Source organism: Heloderma suspectum, chromosome 1 (assembly GCF_057233095.1).
Source record: "Heloderma suspectum isolate Gila_16-S chromosome 1, 16-S_ref, whole genome shotgun sequence".
NCBI classification, from domain to species: domain Eukaryota; kingdom Metazoa; phylum Chordata; class Lepidosauria; order Squamata; family Helodermatidae; genus Heloderma; species Heloderma suspectum.
In genome coordinates, this window is record NC_139458.1 from 21,198,257 (window position 1) to 21,217,232 (window position 18,976).

At 46.0% G+C, this 18,976-nt stretch overlaps 1 protein-coding gene across 3 annotated transcripts in view; it reads right to left on the reverse strand.

Annotated features, from left to right (window-relative positions):
* Positions 1 to 18,976, reverse strand: part of TDRD9 (tudor domain containing 9) — a 142,033-nt gene that overhangs the window by 25,205 nt on the left and 97,852 nt on the right. For all 3 annotated transcript variants that reach the window (XM_084837583.1, XM_084837572.1, XM_084837563.1), the window contains 11 exons: positions 18,511 to 18,555; positions 16,078 to 16,131; positions 13,751 to 13,867; positions 12,127 to 12,234; positions 9,825 to 9,925; positions 9,023 to 9,196; positions 7,851 to 7,962; positions 5,935 to 6,147; positions 2,532 to 2,621; positions 2,132 to 2,392; positions 355 to 516 (listed from right to left, as the gene is read on the reverse strand). In XM_084837583.1, coding sequence (XP_084693709.1) covers positions 355 to 516; positions 2,132 to 2,392; positions 2,532 to 2,621; positions 5,935 to 6,147; positions 7,851 to 7,962; positions 9,023 to 9,196; positions 9,825 to 9,925; positions 12,127 to 12,234; positions 13,751 to 13,867; positions 16,078 to 16,131; positions 18,511 to 18,555 — 1,437 coding nt within the window. The remainder of the gene's footprint in view (positions 1 to 354; positions 517 to 2,131; positions 2,393 to 2,531; positions 2,622 to 5,934; positions 6,148 to 7,850; positions 7,963 to 9,022; positions 9,197 to 9,824; positions 9,926 to 12,126; positions 12,235 to 13,750; positions 13,868 to 16,077; positions 16,132 to 18,510; positions 18,556 to 18,976) is intronic.

Below are 18,976 nucleotides of genomic sequence, written 5' to 3' on the forward strand. Positions count from 1 at the left end.
AGAGTGTGTGAGCCCAAGGCTCACCTAGCCTGATTCTTACAGCACTAAACTATGGTTTGGCATTTCGCGTGAACTGGGCCTTTGTCATCTTAGACTCCAGATGACCTAATGCATAAAATGGCTTGCACCGACAACTACTGACTCCCAGCCAATGAACTAGTTGCCCCACCATGGTTCACATGAGCGCTATGAAGATGGTGCAAACCCCCCAAAACCTCCACAAGGCTGTGGAGTCACCTGGCTTTAATGATGAACGGTGAAGCAATCTGCTACTAATAGACACAAATGGAAAAGCAGCCTTTATATCCTTCAAGCTCTGGATGGGGAGAACATAATCATTCCTTGTAAACTTACCTTGCAATTTGGCGCGGTATACCTACTGGCAGAGCAGCTCTCCAACAACGTTTCAATCAAGCGATTCTCTTCTTCTCTTGGGCTATTCTGGGGAGATGCAGCTCTCTTCCCTCTGTTCTCCTCCGGTTTGGAAAACAGCTCCTTGAGGTTCTCATGGCTTAGCTAGGAGAAAAACGAAAAAAAATGTTTTGAAAGCTGTGTGCGAGACAGAGAATGAATATGTTTAGCTTACCATGAAACTGTGTTTTCTTCAGTGGATGGCGGGCATCCTTGAAGCAGGTTGAACCTCCTACTCACTCTAAAATGCAAGACTTTTAGCCATCCTCCCTCCCTCCCTCCCTCCCTCCCTCCCTCCCTCCCTCCCTCCCTCCCAATAGTTCTAGGGAAGCCTTCTCCAACCTGGTGCTCTCCAGATGTGTTTGACCACAACTCCCATCACTGCCGTCCTACATGACCATTGGCCAAACACATCTAGGAGGCGCCAGGTTGGGGAAGGCCGTTCTATCGCAGCTGAGGGGAAATCCTTGCTTGCAGAAAAAGAAAACAGGAACAAACAACTTGCCAGCTACAAACCACCCTGAAAAGTATTAGAATCGAGCTGGAAGAGAGTAAGATACAACAGTGCTGGCTGGATGAACATAAGAGAAAAACCAAACAGAGAGAACTGAGAAGCAAAGCAACATCCCCAGGACGCAAACTAACACTAAACCCTTGGGAGCCAGTCTCTCTTCTGCATGTACTTCTCCACCAAAGAGAAGATGCAAAGCTGCCTTGCAAAGATATTTCACAGGATATTTTTCGCCTACGACTGATGAAGGCAAAGCGGGATCCCTCGTTGAAAGAAGATCTCGTTCTAAATCGCTTGCTGGAGCATCTATCTGCTGAAGAATGCCACGTCAGAAGCAAAGATGTTCCGTTTTGTGGCGTCTCTTACAAAGATAGAGAAAGAAGCTGATATGGTGGTGGTGGTGTTAGTAGCTCTGTCCATGTTAGTAGCTCTATCCAACAGTGGGGGTGTTGATGGCCATCATAGCCTTGTCCTGCTCACAGTGACACATGCCTTGGTTGCACCCAGGTTAGATTACTGTAATGCATTCTACATGGGGCTGCTCTCGAAGACGATTCAGAAACTGCAACTAGTACAGTGGTGGCCAGCAGTGTGTTTGCACAGCGGAGGTTAGTGTGCCAATTGAGCCTGTTCCTAGAGATGTCTGATCTGGCCATGGTCACACACACCTTAGTTACATTGCGTTTGGACTAATGTAACGCCCTCTATGCGGGGCTGCCTTCGAAAAATGTTTAGAAACTTCAGCTGGTCCAGAATGTTGTGGCCAGACTGTTGACCGGGACTGGATACAGGGAGCACGTGACTCCTTTGTTACAACAGCTTCCCTGGCTACTGGTTTGTTTCCGGGCAGAATTCAACTGCTGGTTAATTGCCCAGCCACCATACAGCTGACGACCAACAGGTCTCCTGACTCCCAAACCCCGAAGCCTCCACCAGTAGCCCAGATCACAGCAGCTAGCCCACCGCTAAAGCTAACAGCAAGCCCCTGCCAAGAGTGAGCAACTACTGCTGGAGAGAGACAGGCAGAGAGAGACCCATTTGAGGTGCCTGGGAGGTGCCAGTGCCCCATGGGCGTTGTAGTGAAGAACACTGGGCTACAGGATGCCCTTCTTGCCTTCACTCCTCCCTTCCCCATTTCCACAGCTTTGAAAAACTAAAACTCCCAAACCCTCTGGTACCCAAAGTAACGTACAGGGAACAGGCACATACTATTGATTCATAGGAGTCCTCTGCCAGTTCAGCATGGCATTCTTGGATAAGTATGCTGCTGATGTTCACGATGTCTATAATTCCAGAGTACCGAAATACTTCCACGTGCAAGACCCTGTGCACGATTGAAAAGACCTTCACCATCAGAGCACAGCCATTGACCAAGGAAGCAAATCTCTGGCTTGCGGCGTAACTCCACTGTTCCCCACATACATGGGACTGTGCAGAGGGTCGCAACCTGCGCACCTTGAATTCCAGAGCCTAAATAAAACGAAACAAAACCCATCGAAAGAGGCATGCGTTTTCCGGAAAATGAAAGGCCGAACTGAAGGATCCCCAGCCCCTCCCCCTTACATAGGGCACTCTCCCTTCCTCCATTAAAACCGGAGGGAAACGCTACCTGGAAGGGGTGCTCTCGAAGGTGGCTGGGAATCTCCCGTAAGTGGTCCAAACTCACTTTTGATCTATTGCCATAATCCACATAGAAAACCTGGACAATAAAGCAATGGTGATTTTTTTAAAAAAGGGCTGACCATTCTTCCAAAGCATAGAAGGAAACGGGTAACGTGCAAATTCAGTACAGCAACCACACGCACAAATGGGACTATTACATAGTAAGACAGCCATTTTATGACCGTTTAAGTCAAGGCCTGCTTCGCTCAAAATGGCCACATCAGTCAGGCCTGGGTGGAGCTCCAGCTGACAGCTCCCCTCCCTCCTGGTACTAACTGCCACTGCTGAGGACATCGGAGGAAGAGGAAGGAGCAGCCTTTCCACTGTGCAGAGATCCAATTCCATGACTTATGGAATTTTGCAACTAAGAATCTAGTTCCTGAGTTTGCTTTTTTCCTCTTCCTTGCCAGTCCCCTTTCCTTCTGTGTCATGTCTTCTAGACTGCAAGTCTGTGCGCAGGGACAGTCTTATTTCTGATGTTTGTAAGTGGCCCTGGAAACCTTCGCTAAAGAGCATGACAATAACAATAGCAATAATAATTTCGTTTATTACACATTACTGCCCTATAGCCAAAGCTCTCTGGGCGGTTCACAGCACGACGATCGTGATGATGTGAAGGCTGCCAGAAATAGCCGTTTGTGTGCAGTAGTTGGGCTGCATGCCATTTTCTCAGTAAAAAAATCACTGGCAGGAACACTCTGAAGTGGGCCAGCTGCTGCACACCAGTGCCTCGCTGAACAGCACAGCAGCCACAAGGGCCTTGGCTCAGCGCTAGAGTGCCTGCTTTGCATGTACACGGTCCTGCATTCAATCCCTGGCATGCCCAGGTAGGGCTGGGAGAGACCCCTATCTGCAACTCTGGCGAGCCGCTGCCAGACAATACTAAGATAGACGAATTAGTGCCTGATTTAGTCAGGGCTGGTGTCAGGGGTAGGCATGGTTGGGCACCGGCCAAGGGCCCATGCCCCCGGAGGGGCCCCCTGACAAGAGTCCCCTGGACTGGCTCCTCCTCTTCACTATGACAACCTGCTTGTTCACCTGCCTCTCGCTCTGGGCCAGAGAACGGTGGTGGTGAGGAGCAGGAGATGCCACGACCTGCTTGCTCACTGGCTCTGTGCCTGTCAAGCAAGGAAGTGGTAGCAATGATAAGAATGAGGAGCAATAGCAGCTGGTGACCATGCTGGTGAGAAGAGCGATTCACTGAGAAGGGGCCCCATTGAGGGTGAATTGCTGGAGGGCCCTCAAAAACCTGGAGCTGGAACGGGACTCAGTGTAAGGCATCATCCTAAGGATATTATTTAAACAACACGTGAAATCAGACGAATTTGCCAGCATGAAGCATATTTTGCCCAGGTACTTAATCTTCTACCCTATCCTAACCCCTGCCCCAGCTCCCCCATCATTCTCCCCGCTTCCCATACTTTGGAGCTGCAGGGTTGGTTCAAACGTTATGGCCCCTGCTTATGAAACGCCCAAACCCACATCCAAGTGGTACCCATGGGGCAGCAACCCTGGCACGTGACTTGCCACATGGCTACACGCAATTATGTCAGACGTCTCCTGGCCAGTGCCAGCAAATGCCAGGGATAGCTGGTGTTGGCACAGAAACTTTGAACGTGACTGATGCGTCATATAAACATGAGCGCTGGATCTCCATTTGCTGCAGAGCCATGTGCGGACCGCTGCATGGAGAAGCGGGGTGCTGTTGGGATGTCGGTTTTTGCAGCCGTATCGTGAGTCGGCCACCAGGTCAGCCTGCCCTCAAAAGGAGCCCTTGGGTAGTAGCCAACGGAGCCCTTGCGAGGGCGGTCTGAGCCCGCTGGCCCTGGCGCACACGTGGCTGGCTCCTGCTGCCGGTGGCCACGATGCAGCGCTTCCTCGGGGAAGTGCTGCAACGAGCGGAAACACTCGCTTCTGGAAGGGGCAGGTTGCACCCCTTCCAGGAACAAGCACTTCCGTTCGCTGCGGTGCTTTCCCCTGGGACAGCTACGCTGTGGCCGCCGGCAGAAGGGGCCGCCTGCACTGCTTCCAGCAGGCTTGGGCCGGCCGCACAAGGGCTCTGTTGGATACTGCCTCGTGAACAGAACTATTAAAAAACACACACACCTCAAGTGGAACTCAACAGGGTGTCAGAAGCGCCCTAGCTGCCTCTTATAGTCCCCTCCAATAGCCAACTTAAGACACAGATGAAGAGGATTCTTTCCAAGGCTTTATTCCTTTTACAACTTAATGACTCTTTCAGATGCTAATCACTAGCGACGAAGCCAGGAACTGCACTGGGGTAGTTAGCAGAGCAGCCTAAGCTCCAGGTAAGGCAGCTGGTCCCCGTTTGAAGGAGAAGAGCGGGAAGACCCTGAACTTATGGGCTATGGAGAGGTCCTCCCTCTTACCCTTGGGTCCTCGGGACGCGACCGTTGTTTTAGCGCCAAGCGGGCAGTGCCTCCTCTCGGCGCCCTCCATCTGGCACCGCTCCCTGTGTCTGTGCCGAGCATCCAGCAAAACCCCCTCCCCCACTCCCTCGCTGCCAGGGTCACTATCTCTCTCAGGAACACAGGCAAGAGGAATCTCTCCCTGCTGCGGTGCCTGTGAGCGATGAGCGAGCTCCTCTCCCACAGGTTGTTGCTGTTCCTCAGAATCAGAACTGCTCTGGGGCTCTATGGGCTCAGTTTCCACCCTGACACAGGGAACCCAGGTACGCTTTTCTCAGGCATGCCGCCCACTGAAACTTCATGCCACACTTTTCTTTTTCATTACCCTGGTTTAAGAACTTAAGGACACTGGAAGAGCCCTGCTGGATCAGACCAAAGGTCCATCTAGCCCAGCATTCTGTTCACGCAGTGGACAACCATCTATCGACCGGGAACCCACAAGAAGGGCACGAGCATAAGAGCACCCTCCCACCCATGTTCCCCAGCACCTGGTGTACATAGGCTCACTGCCTCTGGTACTCAAGTAGCACATAGCCTTCAAGATTAGTAGCCATTGATAGCCTTTTCCTCCAGGAATTTGTCCAGCCCCCTTTTAAAGTCATCCAAACTGGTGGCCATCACTACTTCCTGTGGTAGCGAATTCCATAGTTTAACTATGAGCTGTGTGTTGAAGTCCTTCCTTGTATCTGTCCTGAATCTCTCACCAATCAGCTTCAAGGGATGACCCCAGGTTCTAGTATTTTGGGAGAGGGAGAAAAATGTCTCCCTATCCACATTCTCCACACGAGGCATAATTTTGAAGATCTCTATCATGTCTCCCCTTACCCTCTTTTTTTCCAGGCTAAACAATCCCAGCTGTTGTCACCTTCTCTCACAGGGGAGTGGTTTGAAGTTTGCTCTAACACTGTTTAAAAAACGTACCTCAGCACTCTCTCCAGATACGTACAGAACTTGGGCTCTGTAATATCTCTCATTTTCCCAGTCAGTAAATGGTGCCAAGCAAACCAAATCAGGATACGGACGAACTGGCAAAGGGGTCAGCTCTAGCGCGTTGATTTCAGCGGCCAGATTATTTAGAAAAGTCATACTTCTTTCATCTATTCTGTAACCCCAAAAGTGTCCAACCTCTACCACCTGAAACACAAAAAAAGCACTTTTTGTAATATACTGTGACATGCATTTTTTACAGACTTTCAAATGTGGACTTTTAATTGTAAGGAGGTAGAAAATTCTAGAAAGGGCTCCCTGGGAATAGCTTTCGAAACAGAAAACCTTGCAGAGTTTGAGACCAAGTTCTGATGTGCCTCAGGTCTGGTTCACACATGCATGTTTGCCACATGCTGGTTGCAACAGCAAGCAATGACTTTCATGTGTGAATGCGTTACTTATGGCTATGGTAGGGAGAAGAGACCAAACTTCATTGAGGCCCTGGGTACTCTTGTGTATCCATGGGTACATTCTGGATAGCAGGGTATCATGTAAACTAGTGCTCCTATCACGCCTAGTTGTCCTGGAATGTTGTACCCCTTACTGGTGAGGGAGTGGTTGTGGCTAACAAGAGCATTTCCAAGGCAGTTATGAGTCAGTTAAAGGCAGACAGGTTAGCGTAGAGCCATATAAAGTGGGGACAGCCCCGCTCCCAAATGTCCCATCCCCCCCGCCCCCGGCTACATCACTGATCTCTGCACATTGAGCATGAAAATCTGAATAAGGGTTTATAAAAGTGCAATCAGCCCAATGCGCTGACAAGGCCCTACTGAAATCTTTGAGCTCAGATTTCTGACATAGCTGGGGGTGTGGGGACGTTTGGGTGCAGGGGGAAGGATTCAACTGTGTGTGGTCGCTAGCACTACTTAAGTAGAAATGCAGTAGTGGAAAGGCTTTTGCAAGGAGAGCATCTCTGCCATGCTAGCAAGTGGTATTGGTGTTGCAGAAGCATCGTTTCCACTAGTGCAATGTAAGTAATCCTAACGGACAGACACCGCTGGAGCCTTTCCAGGGTGTGCATGCTCAAACGTGTCCTATTCCTGCTTTGGCTATACCCAAGTTGTGCAGGTGAATGCCTGCAAGAAAAGAGAACAGAGAAGCTCTTTGTAGTTTATCGTCTCAGGATTAATACTTAGTTAATGTTAATATGTTCTGGAAACAAGTGTTTACTAAAGATAACTGTTTATTGATCTGTTCTTCAATAACGTTTGTATGAAGTTACTACCTAAACCTCTGTGTTTAGCTCTGCTCACCACTCTCAGCAAGTAACCCAAAGGGGACAGTGGTGAGAAAGGAGTGTGGGTGGTAAGAAGGGCTTGGGGATCAGGACCCACCTGAAGACCAGACTCTGAATGGTCCAATCTGAAATGGACCTGGGGTGGAGTGGAAGACACACACACCTAAAATCTGGTGGCTGATCTCTTTTCCACTTCAAAATTCACCAACGTTTTTAGCTGCTGTGGTATGGAGTTTAAAATTTTAAGGAAGGGGTGTTGAGCCTCTTTCAGCCTGAGAGCCAACTACCATTTTGGATAAGCTCTTGGGGGCCACATTCAAGTGGTGGGTTGGGCCAAACGTGAAAGGAGTGGGATCAAACTACTAAAAGTACCAGCATGTTTCATTTTAAAGCTCTTGTTGTCAGTAACTAAGCCACAGGAGAAGCATTTCTACTTTTTACCATGGGGGAAAAAAAAAACTGCACAAAAGCCAAGAAACCGCCCAATGATTGGTGGTTGGGGGAAAGGAGGCGTAGTCTTCTGGGGGCCCATAAAGGGCCAGGTTAGGACCCCAGGTGGGCCAGATTTAGCTCCTGGGCCCAAGGCTCCATACCCATTATAAGGTATCTGTACCTCTGTGACATCGATCGACAAATCAAGGCTGCTTATGCTCTGCAATATTTCCAGACCATCCCTGAACCTCTGCATAGGAGCCACTGTCTGCTTCTGAAAGTCCACGTTCACTCTGAAAACAAATATAAAGCACCATAAATGGGATACAGATATCACTCAACTTCTACGTTTTGGGAGTTTCCCCTGAATAAAAATGTTCTGGGAGCTGTCTCAGAAAGAAGGCACGTGGACATGACAGTGCTGATTTCAGGTGCCACTGCCATCAGGATAAATTGCTTAGGTCCACCTTGTAAATAACCACACAGGAGTCATTAGCATGCAGAACCTGACTTCCACCTGGTCAGAATCCAATTGAAATTGACTTTCCCAAGACCTTGGTGAAAATCAGATCCACGGTGGATATCCTGGCCTCACCAGCATCCAATGAGACTAAGCTTTTGCCCCGATAAGAGGCAGAATGGAACACTGGTATTTTTACACAGATTTGATTGACACCTATGTCTTTTGATTTTGTATGGTACTTTGTAAAACTAATTAAAAAGATGCATTTTCAAAAAGCCATAGAGCATGTTCCAGCAAATGCCAAGTGCATTCTCACATTTTAGTCATTCGCATTAATCGCTCTTCTCTTTATCATTCACGCTTCTGGATTCTGTTTGCTTGTTTTTAAGGACTCAGTTCAAATCAGTAATTTTGCCAGTATTTTTGGCAGAGTGTTTTGTGATTTTATGCAAACACAGAACACCCTCCAGAATTCAGCACTGATGCAGAATTCAGCATCCTGATGATTCCAGCTTTTGTTTACATTTGAAAAGTAAGTGTACCTATGGCTGTTGAGCTTGAAAGTGAATAGGCAAAGTCTGGAGAAATCTCTGAAGCCAAAAAAGCGGGCTCAGCTGATTTTCCAGTGGTCAGGGCTTCAGCGCCCTGTGTCAACTCACTCGGACTTCCCCACCGCTGGCAGAAAAAATTAAGCCAAAGAGTTGTATGGAGATTTGCTTGTTTTGCATATTTTACGCAATTGCAAACTTGAAATGGTCTTGGCGACACACACAGCTCTGGCTGTAGGACTGTGCTTCAGGCAAGCGCAGCTGAAGACTGAAGAAGTACTGAACTGAAAAAAATGGTTCCCTGTGATGTACAGACCCGAACGCATCTCCTTAACATCATACCGTGTGCCCCGCACAATTGCACTTGCCCCTCCTTCCATTTTCCCCTCAATCTCTTCAGGAGAATGTACATTAAGTTCCAGTCGAGTCCGCAGCTGTGACATCTTGAGGGCCATGTACACCGCAGGAAGAGTTTTAAAGCCTTCAGTTGGATTCCGAGAAAATTCTACAAAGGCTCTAGAGATTAACAACAACAACAAAAGCGGAATAAAAATTGTGTTCTGGGGATGAGAACTACGGAAGTACTGCAGGAGTCCCCTGAGCGCAGGCATGCAGAACCTCTTTCAGCCTAAGGGCCGAATGCTATTTCAGAGAAACTCTTGGGGGCCGCATTCCAGTGATGGGCAGGGCCAAAACTACCAGCATACTGTAGTTTAAGGCTCTCACTGCCAGAAACAAAGCCTTAGGAGAGGCATTCCAACCTTTTAAAATGGGGGAAAAAGTGCACAAAATGAGAAAACCACAAAACGACAAGTGGTTGGGGGAAAGGGGGTGGGGCCTGGGGGAGGGGCGGGACCTTCTGGGAAACCTTGGACGGCCAGATTAGAACCTCCAAAGGGCAGCATCGAGAAAAGTGTGGTATTATTTAGAAATGGTGGAATGAAACTCTTGTGGAATTGCGCAATTCTGCTACTCCATGGCACCATCTAGTGGTTGTGTAACGAAACACATAGAAAGGCAGAGAGAAACAAAAACCCTGCTTTCGCGCTCAAATCAGTACAACCCAGAGATTTTAAAAGAAGGTGGCAGAAATGTCACCTTCTCTATTTGTGCCATATCTTCCAAAACACAGAATTACACTTACTTGGTCCCATCGTAGGAAATGGATTTTACTTGGCCGCATTGTCTAAACAGGGATTGCAGTTGTTTATAGTAGAGGAAGCCATACGGGGGAATGTTCTTCAACTGTTAAGAAAGAGGTGTGGAAATATAAAGACTGTGGTTTTTGCATTTTAAAGAGAGTTGTTTGATTTTTATTATACTCAGATTATTAAACAACAATAATCTTTATACAATACATTTTAAGCATCAAGAAAGGTTCACAAGGGGGTGTCCACAAGTCGCAGTAGTTTGAAGCACACCAGAGAACATAACGTTAGAATTCCATTTGTTAACAGAGATCAGAGAACTCTGTAAGAAATTTAGCTGGTTTGCTCAAAACAGAAATGTGAAATTTGGCTCACCTCTCCCCCCTGCCTTTAGCCTCCCTGACTGAAGTCTACCAGCAACCCAAGTTCTGCCATCTGTCCACTCTCATCCTGCCAACAAAATATCGCCTCTCTTGTCCTTGGGCCCTGTGTAAGGTTTTCACCGGCTCCACTATCTTTTTGTCCCCACTTCCTGCATCCTCCACCCTCCTTTCCCCCAAGACCTTTGCTTCTTTCCATGCATCCTTCCTTCAGTCCACTCTATCCCTTTCCTGCACTGTTAGCCAACATTCTTTGGTTGACAGCTTGCCCACCCCCCACCCCAAGCAGAAATTAAGCGAGAAGCAGGAACGAGAAGAGCTATTATACGTTCATCAGAGCAAGTTGGGGCTTCAGGGTAAAACCTACAAGGGCAAGCATCACGCTAAGGGCTGCCATTTGTGTCCCTTCAAATTACTTTCATAAATAAAACAAAAATGAGAAGGGGCAGAATATGTTGAACAGGAGAATTTCAGAGAGAATCAATATGAAGATTTAAGGAAGGGCTGGGCAACCTGTGGACCTCCACATTATGTAGCAGTGACTACGGCCTCGGAGGGGGAGCTCCGAAGAATCCTATGGTGCCTGGAATGTTCTCCCAGGACCAGAGGATTCCTCTCTCCAACTGTATTTCAATTTTATTTATTCAACTTTATTGATCATGCTGTATCTCTTTTTTCCTGTACTGTGTTCCTGTTGTATTATTGACTGTTGTTTTATCTTGTTTTTATTGAACTAAAAATCTGGTGGTTTCATCTGGACTTATGGCCTGATTGGAGTCAACCTGCAGAAGAGCCTTCAGTGTGGTGGCCCCCTTCCTATGGAACGCCTTGCCTCTGGAGGTCAGGCAGGTGCCAACACTGTGATATTTCCGGTGCCTCCTGAAAACATCTTTATTCCAGGAAGCCTCCCTTGACTGACCAGCCACTGTTTTTATTGGTCCTGTGTTTTTTTTTAAAAAAAAAAATTAATATGGCATTTTATTTGTTTTATCTTTTATCATTTTATCTTTTCTTGTTCACTGCTCCAGAATCTGCTTAACTGTGGAGCAGTATATAAATGTTGTAAATAAATAAATAACATTAAGTAACTATTGCATTTCGTCTTGAGATTGTCAGCCGCCCTGGAATGCCAATGTGGCAACTAGAATAGTAGGGTTGGAAGGGGCCTACAAGGCCATCAAGTCCATCAAGTTCAACTAAAGTGAAGTGTAGACATTATAGAAACAAAACTATGCAGAGAAATATCGAATGACCTTGGACCGGACATTACCTTGCAGCCCAATATACCTCACAGGGCTGCTGTTATGAAAAAATGAAGGTGCGGGAGGAATTGTGTATGCCTCCTTGAAGAAAGGGGCGGGATACAAATGTGACAAATAAAAAAATGCAAAACTGAACCATCATATTCAGTTTCAAATATATTGCAGATGAAAAAAGGGCAGGGGAGGAAATCATAGCACTGAAGCGGTCATCACGTACATGATGTGGACTACTCAAAACATAATTAACGTACTGTGATGACTTGAGGAAGAATGGTGGTAAAGTCCATCCTCAGCAGTGGGCCAAGAACTGGTGACCACTGGCCCCATTGAGTAACTGATTCTAATGTCTTATTTTAAAGGTTGTGATATGCTGGTTTTTATATGTATGTATGTTTTATTTTTATCTATATTTCTTGTTTTATTATGAAAGGGAGAGGTGGTGCAATCTCTCTTTAAGATCAACTGTTTCCCAGCACAGCTATAGAGTCTTTAACTAACCAAGTGTTTTCGGTTAGGTCTGTTCCTAGCATTGACATTCTGCTGGTGCATGGCTTGCATTTGGATTAAAGAATATACCTGTTGTCTGCTATATGGAGGCCTTTGTTAGCCTATTCCCCGGAACCCTTGAAGGACAAGTCAGATTACACCACACGTACCACCACAGTCGTTTTGGGATCTTTGCCTGACAGTTCCCTCACAGCAATGTCTTCGTCGAGGTTTCCAAAAGTAAAATAATTTGGATAGAAAGCTCCAGCTATGACCACCTGAGAAATAAAAGAAAGAAAGCTGCTTTAAAGGCACAACTCTCCCTTAGCAGCCCATTCATTCCATTGTGATGGCCCATGGGTGATCCACTAATCAAGTGATCCACACTCTGGTTTCTGGTTATGCTTTATGCTCCTCTGCTTTACATGGGCTATGCAGACAAAAGTATTGGCTTGGCCTTCTGGTGCCCACTGCTGTGCAACACTGACAGACTACTAGGGAGGGAGCCCTCTCAGTGGTGGCACCCCAGCTGTGGAATATCCTCCCCAGAGAGGCTCATCTGGCACATTCTTTACGGTCTTTTCAGCACCAGGTGAACTGCCTTTTTGGTTGGGATAGTAGCAGAGAGAGAAATAGCCTTTCTACATGAGCCTTTTATGGTACGCTTGCAACTGCTCACTCACGGTAATTTGCAGTTCCTTTACATGACGTCCATGGCCTCTTCCGCTCTTTGCAACCATTTCCCTGATTTTTTTTAGATCCGAGGAAAGTGTGTTATTATTTAGAAATGGCAGAATGAGATTAGTGTGCAATTACGCAATTAAGCTACTCCACGGCACCATATAGTGGTTGTGTAATGAAACATATAGAAAGGCAGAGAAAGAAAAACCTCAGAAAAAAACACATGTAAAGGAACTGATCTTAATCCTGCAAAGAATCCAGAAGCAGAAGCCTGGGTAAAGGTGCAGGTTAAAAGCCTCATGTAGAAAAGCCCTAAATGAGTTAAATTCCCCACCCCCCACCGCCCCATATGGTCTGGAGGCTGCTTAGGCTTGCCCTATGCTGCTACTTACATAACCCCCAAAGGTTACATCCATGTAACTACTGTCACATAAGTAGGAATAAAGAATTTGTTCCAACATTCAAAGAATACATGGAAGAAAAACAGGGACCATGACACTTATGTATCCTTATTTTAATAACAGCTATCTGCTCATGTATTTGTAAATTACATGGGCAAAATCAAGAGGAGCCTTATAATAATTTTTTAAATCCCACTTGGAAATTAACCTGTTATGTATTTTAATTTGTGGATAGGGAGACATTTTTCTCCCTCCCAAAATACTAGAACTCAGGGTCATCCCATGAAGCTGATTGGTGGGAGATTTAGGACAGAGAAAAGAAAGGACTTCTTCACACAGTGCAGAGTTAAACTGTGGAATTCGCTACCACAGGATGTAGTGATGGCCACCAATCTGGACAGCTTTAAAGGGAGGTTAGACAAATTCCTGGAAGAGACGGCTATTAACGGCTACTAGTCCTGATGGCTATGTGCTACCTCCAGTACCAGAGGCAGTGAGCCTGTGTACACCAGTTGCTGGGGAACATGGGAGGGAGGGTGCTGTTGCACTCATGTCCTGCTTGTGGCTTCCTGGTCGACAGCTGGTTGGCCACTGTGTGAACAGAATGCTGGACTCTCTTTCTATGTTCTAACTTAGGTCCCATGGATTTTCCCTGAGATACAGATGTCTTTAATGTCCTGTAAAGTGCACCCCATATAGCCAGCCAGCTCACCTGCAAAATGAAGCGCTGCTTATGCGCATGGTCACGATCCAAGGTGGGAGCCTGAGTGCTGATGTGCATATTGAATGTGCCAACTCTTTTTTTCAACTCTTCATACAATTCAGCCACCTAAAAATTGCAACTCTAAATTAAAGCACATGACGTTGCAAGAAACTCAAAAAATAAAAATTTGTGAAGGGAAAGAACTTCTAAAACAAAACAAACACATTTCTTACAATTTTGTATGTCCTAAGCAGCAAACGCCTTAGCCAAAAGCTAAATTTAATATTAGCAGCATTAACAGTAGCGACTATGTGAATGAAGGAATCCTAGACGTTGCAAAAGAAGCACTTCGCTAGGAACTTATGTTCTTAATAGAGCTGTTCTATTTATTTATTAAACGTATTAAATGCCTCATAAAATAAATTTCTCTAGGCGTTTTCCAATAACGATAAAAATACAAATAAAACCACAATAAAATCAACAATATAAAACTAATATATGTGTCAACATAATATAAAATACAGTATCACATTGCAGGGTCTAGGGCAATAAACAATAACTGCAGGGATTAAGATAATAAAACACAAAAATCCTAAAATATTTAAAAATATTTTTAAAAGACTTTAAATGTCTTTTTTATAGCCCAGGAGAACTACTGCAGCCCCACGTGCAGGCTGTGAATTGGGGGGCCATTTCTCCAGGGGAGGGTCTGCCCCAACATTTGCCCCTTGCTGTAAGGGATGGCGGCAGCTGTGCCTTCACTTAAAAAACAGACGCCTTAATTTTCATGTTGAACCTGCCAGCAGCAGCAGCAGCACCTAGGGTAACCTCCCCGCCGCTTCAACTGACAGGGAACTCTGCATTACTTGGGAATTAAAAAAAATGGCGGCCAGCCCACTGAGAGTGGAGCCATGCTGCTGCCATTGCCAGCACGGGCAACAGCAAAATACAAGCAATTAAACAAATGCAATCCTGGACTTAACACACTATACTAAAAACTGGACGACCAAGATACAAAACTATTTTGTTCTTAGGAAGGTTTTAGGATGAGAGAACCCACAGTGGGTGGCATCCACAGTGTCGCAGCAGTAGCGCTAATGACATTGCAGTAGTGTTGGCTGACGCTAGTGCAGTGTCATTAGTGCCAGTGCTGCAACACCTTTGGCTCCTCCTAGCATGCTTTGAAACCCCACCTTAAAAGCTGCAACTTTTCCCAGTATGCTGGGCTGAAAACGCTCACTCTGCCCAGCGAGCCGTTTGTGCAGGCATCTCTGTGCTAGATGAAAGCAGTTGTTCCATCGGGAACCTCGCCCCTAGTGAAATCTAAGCAGACACAGGCACGTCCTGCCAATTAAGTTCTCCAGAATCTCCCATGATTTTATTTTTTCAGCCCGCTACCCATTAAAGCTGGAAGTGCCGTAGTAACCTTAGTTACATAGTACCACAATTCAAACGCACTCAGTAGCGGCCTTTGTCAGTTGTTTACTGCAGAAGCATGTTTTGTTAATTTACATTGCCTTCCACAGATCGCTACAGACCTAATTGCATGCATTTTTAAAGGCTTAAATGTGGTCCAGCAGTGGTGGGGTGGGGAGGAAGAGTCAGAACTGGTTTGGGGCAGTGGCCGTAGGAGATGGGGTATTAATCTCCCCCTGCCCCATGTCATCTTCCTTAATGAAATGCCCCCCCCCCCCCAGCTGCTATTAGCCTGGGATGTTTGGCGGGGTGGGGTGGCAGACAAGACAGGTAACCCGGTTGGGTCTTTCTCCTGCAGTGGGCCTATTAGCAGCTTTAGGGAGGTGACTTCAACTAGGGGAAAAGGTTAAATCCCTCCCCCAAGCACTCCTTCCCCAATCTATGAAGCAGCCCCCACCCCCATATCGTATTACTCATCCCCCATATCGTATGCAGTTTCAAATTGTAAACCCAGAGATGCTTATCCCAAAAGAAAGCTTTGAGAGGAGCTGTAATATGCTTAAGAGTCCATTTCAATGCCAGGGACAACACTTAGCAACCTATGGGAATGTATGTATGGTTAATCTGGATTCTAAAGTAACTAAATAATCTCTCTCTTCATACACACACAGGCCTTGTTCACACATAATGACAACCCAGAGTTGAGTTCATAGTTAACCCATAGTTAAACCATAGTGGAGGGTTTGCATGTAATGACAACCCACAATTCAACCCATACTCTGGATTGTCTTTATGTGCGACCTAGTTTCACACACACACACACACGCACACACTTAAAAAGCAGGTTTCCAGGTACTTTGTATTATTTGGGGGTGCGGAGAGCTAAAGGTAGGGAGAAAGCAATGGCGTGTTCAATTCACCTCTCTAATTCTCTTGATATGAATATAGTTGGAACGTCCCCAGTCCAGCTCATCCTGGAGAAAAAAAGCAATAAATAAAAAATAAAAATGAGCAGTTGAAATCAGAATTTGTAGTCAAAAAAAGCATGCAAAAATCTGTAAGTGGTTCTCTTTCTAAATCCATGGAGAATTTGGCTTGCTGTGTAGACATGGGCCACCTCTCAGAAGTGTTTGGCCAGTCTAGCAGAGAGCAAGCAGACAACAGGGGGCAGGCAGCCATGTTCTAACAGCGCCACTCTGAATGTGCTTAAGAGCTAGACGTAAGTCCCTTGGAACTATCTCTGGCCATAGATCATTTCATGAAGCAAATCTCCACACAGCTCATGTTCAGCACCCAAACTTCCAAGAGGTTACTGGTTACCTTTCCCGGAACAACTCAGCTCCCAGAAGCAGGCTAGGTTGTGCCAACTCACCTCTAGCTTGCTAGTCCCTCCCCCCCGCCACCCCCAAAGGCAGTTAGCTGCAGGTGCCAAGAAGGCCAAATAGCTGACCCAAAGGGGAGGTGCCTGGAGAGTTCCAGTTCTCCACAGCAATTGCTACTAGCTGCAAGGTGTCCCATGGAAGGCTGGCACCCGAATCCACAACATGGAGGGCTAGAGCAGCTCCAAAACAGCCCCCAAACAGGTTCTAGCAGGCACTCTGAAGCTTAGAGAAGCCCAGCACCAGTTTCAGTCACATGGGTTGCTTTTCATTCATTTCATTTCTTACATTTCTGTACCGCCCAATAGCTGTTCTCTGGCTGGTTTACAAAGATTAAAAATAATTAAAAACACATTATACCTAGTATAACAAATATTTACATACAAACATATAAACAGACAGCACACACACACACACATCTAAACATTTTTTTAAAAATCAACAATAAGAAAAATCCAGGACCTGATTAAAACCTCATCATATGCTGCTAAGAGTAGAAGGTCTTAACCTGGTGCCAAGAAGATAACAATGTTGGCACCAGGCAGGCCTTGTCAAGGAGATCGTTCCATAATTGGTGGGCCACCACTGAGAAGGCCCTCTCCACTGTTGCTGCCTTCCGAGCCTCCCTTGGAGGAGGCACCTGGAGGAGGGCCTTAGATGATGAACACAGTGTATGGGTAGGTTCATGCCTGGAGAGGTGTTCTGTCAAGTATTGCAGTCCTGAGCTGTGTAAGGCTCTATAGGTTAAAACAAGCACCTTGAATTGGGCTTGGAAACAAAGAAGCTCGGAGGACCAAAGAAGCCCATACTGGTTAGCTACTCTCTCTAAAGAAATGGAGGCATTCAAGACAAGGCTGAACAGCCATCTGTCAGGGATGCTCTGATTCCTGCATTGAGCAGGGGGTTGGACTCGATGGCCTTGTAGGCCCCTTCCAACCCAACTATTCTATGAAATAGAGGGTGTGGAAAGCAAGGTAAGATTTTTGGTGAATGGACAACATGACCCTCTCAAGTACTCCAAGCCTCCTGGGCTAGAGTCTGGTTGTTCAAGGTACAATGAATTTTCCTCCATGTAGATGAGAGGATATAAAGCAATCTATCAGAATCCCAACCCCCTCGTTTACGATTCTAGAAGAGATTTCTAAATGTGTTTCATGTTTTGTGTGGCAATCATTCAAACAACAGCAAAGAGTCGATTCTGTAATATTTATTCAGCAGGGCATTTCTTACTTTTCTGTTGTCCAAAGATGAAGTAATCTCCCATTTTCATATCAATGCCAACAACAACAACAACAACAACAATAGATTTATAAGCCACCTTTAGGGGAAACCATCATTAAGGCAGCACACAACAGAACCTAAATCCCACAAAACAGAACAAATTATAAAAAAGATTAAAATTAACAGTTAAAACCAATAGCACCATAGAATCATAGAATATTGGGGTTGGAAGGGGCCTATAAGACCATCGAGTCCAACCCCCTGCTCAATGCAGGAATCCAAGTCATATTCACCAAATACACAACGGACCCAACAAGAGTTGTAACTCAGTTATAGACCAAGGCAAATATCTGTCTTAAGGATCTGATTAAAGCCCTGTAATAATGAGGCCTGCTAGACATCGATTGGAAAATAATTCCACAAGCAGAACACACGCTAAAGCAGACACTGTTCAGTAATGTCCACCACGATATTCCAGAATTCTTTTCTGTTTGGCCCATCAAGAAAACAGAAACGTATTCCCTTTATGGGAGAGAGGGGCCCTAGGATGGAGCCCCTACCCCAGCCCTCAAAAAGTAGAATAGGGGAGATGGTTCCACCGCCTTCCTTCCCCCTCCCCCAAATTTGGTTCAATAATGAGCGTTTCGAAAGTTCAAAGAAGAAGAAGGGGAATCTTTGTTGCACCAAAGCTTGTGTAATGACACCCCCACCAAAACACCCCAGACCGAGGCCTAAATCATTTGTGGAACTAACCTTGGGGTGTCTAAGTTTCCCTTTTTGCCTGTTTTCCTGCCACTCCTAAAATTAACAAAGAAGTGAAAGTTTTATATGCATACATACAATAATTTGTTCTTAAACACAGCCTCAACGCAACATACTCCACGTATACTGAAACCCAGGAGTAGCACAATCCATTAAAGCAAGTGCAGGATTGTTACTATAAACAGCTATTATTTTTAATTCATTTATTTAATACATTCTTATACTGCCCCTTCAGTTAACATTTTTAGGCCAATTTACAATAGCAGATAAAACAGCTATCATCAGCAAGTCATTTTTCAACAGTAAAAAAGGCAGCGCTAAAACAGATCAGCGCAGGAATGAAATACATCAGAGGTTTACAGCCTGGGAAAATAAAACTCTCTCTCTGTCTCTCGCTCTCTCTCTGGGACAAGCACTCTAAAAGCAGCGCATGACAGCTGAAAAGGCCATCACCCCT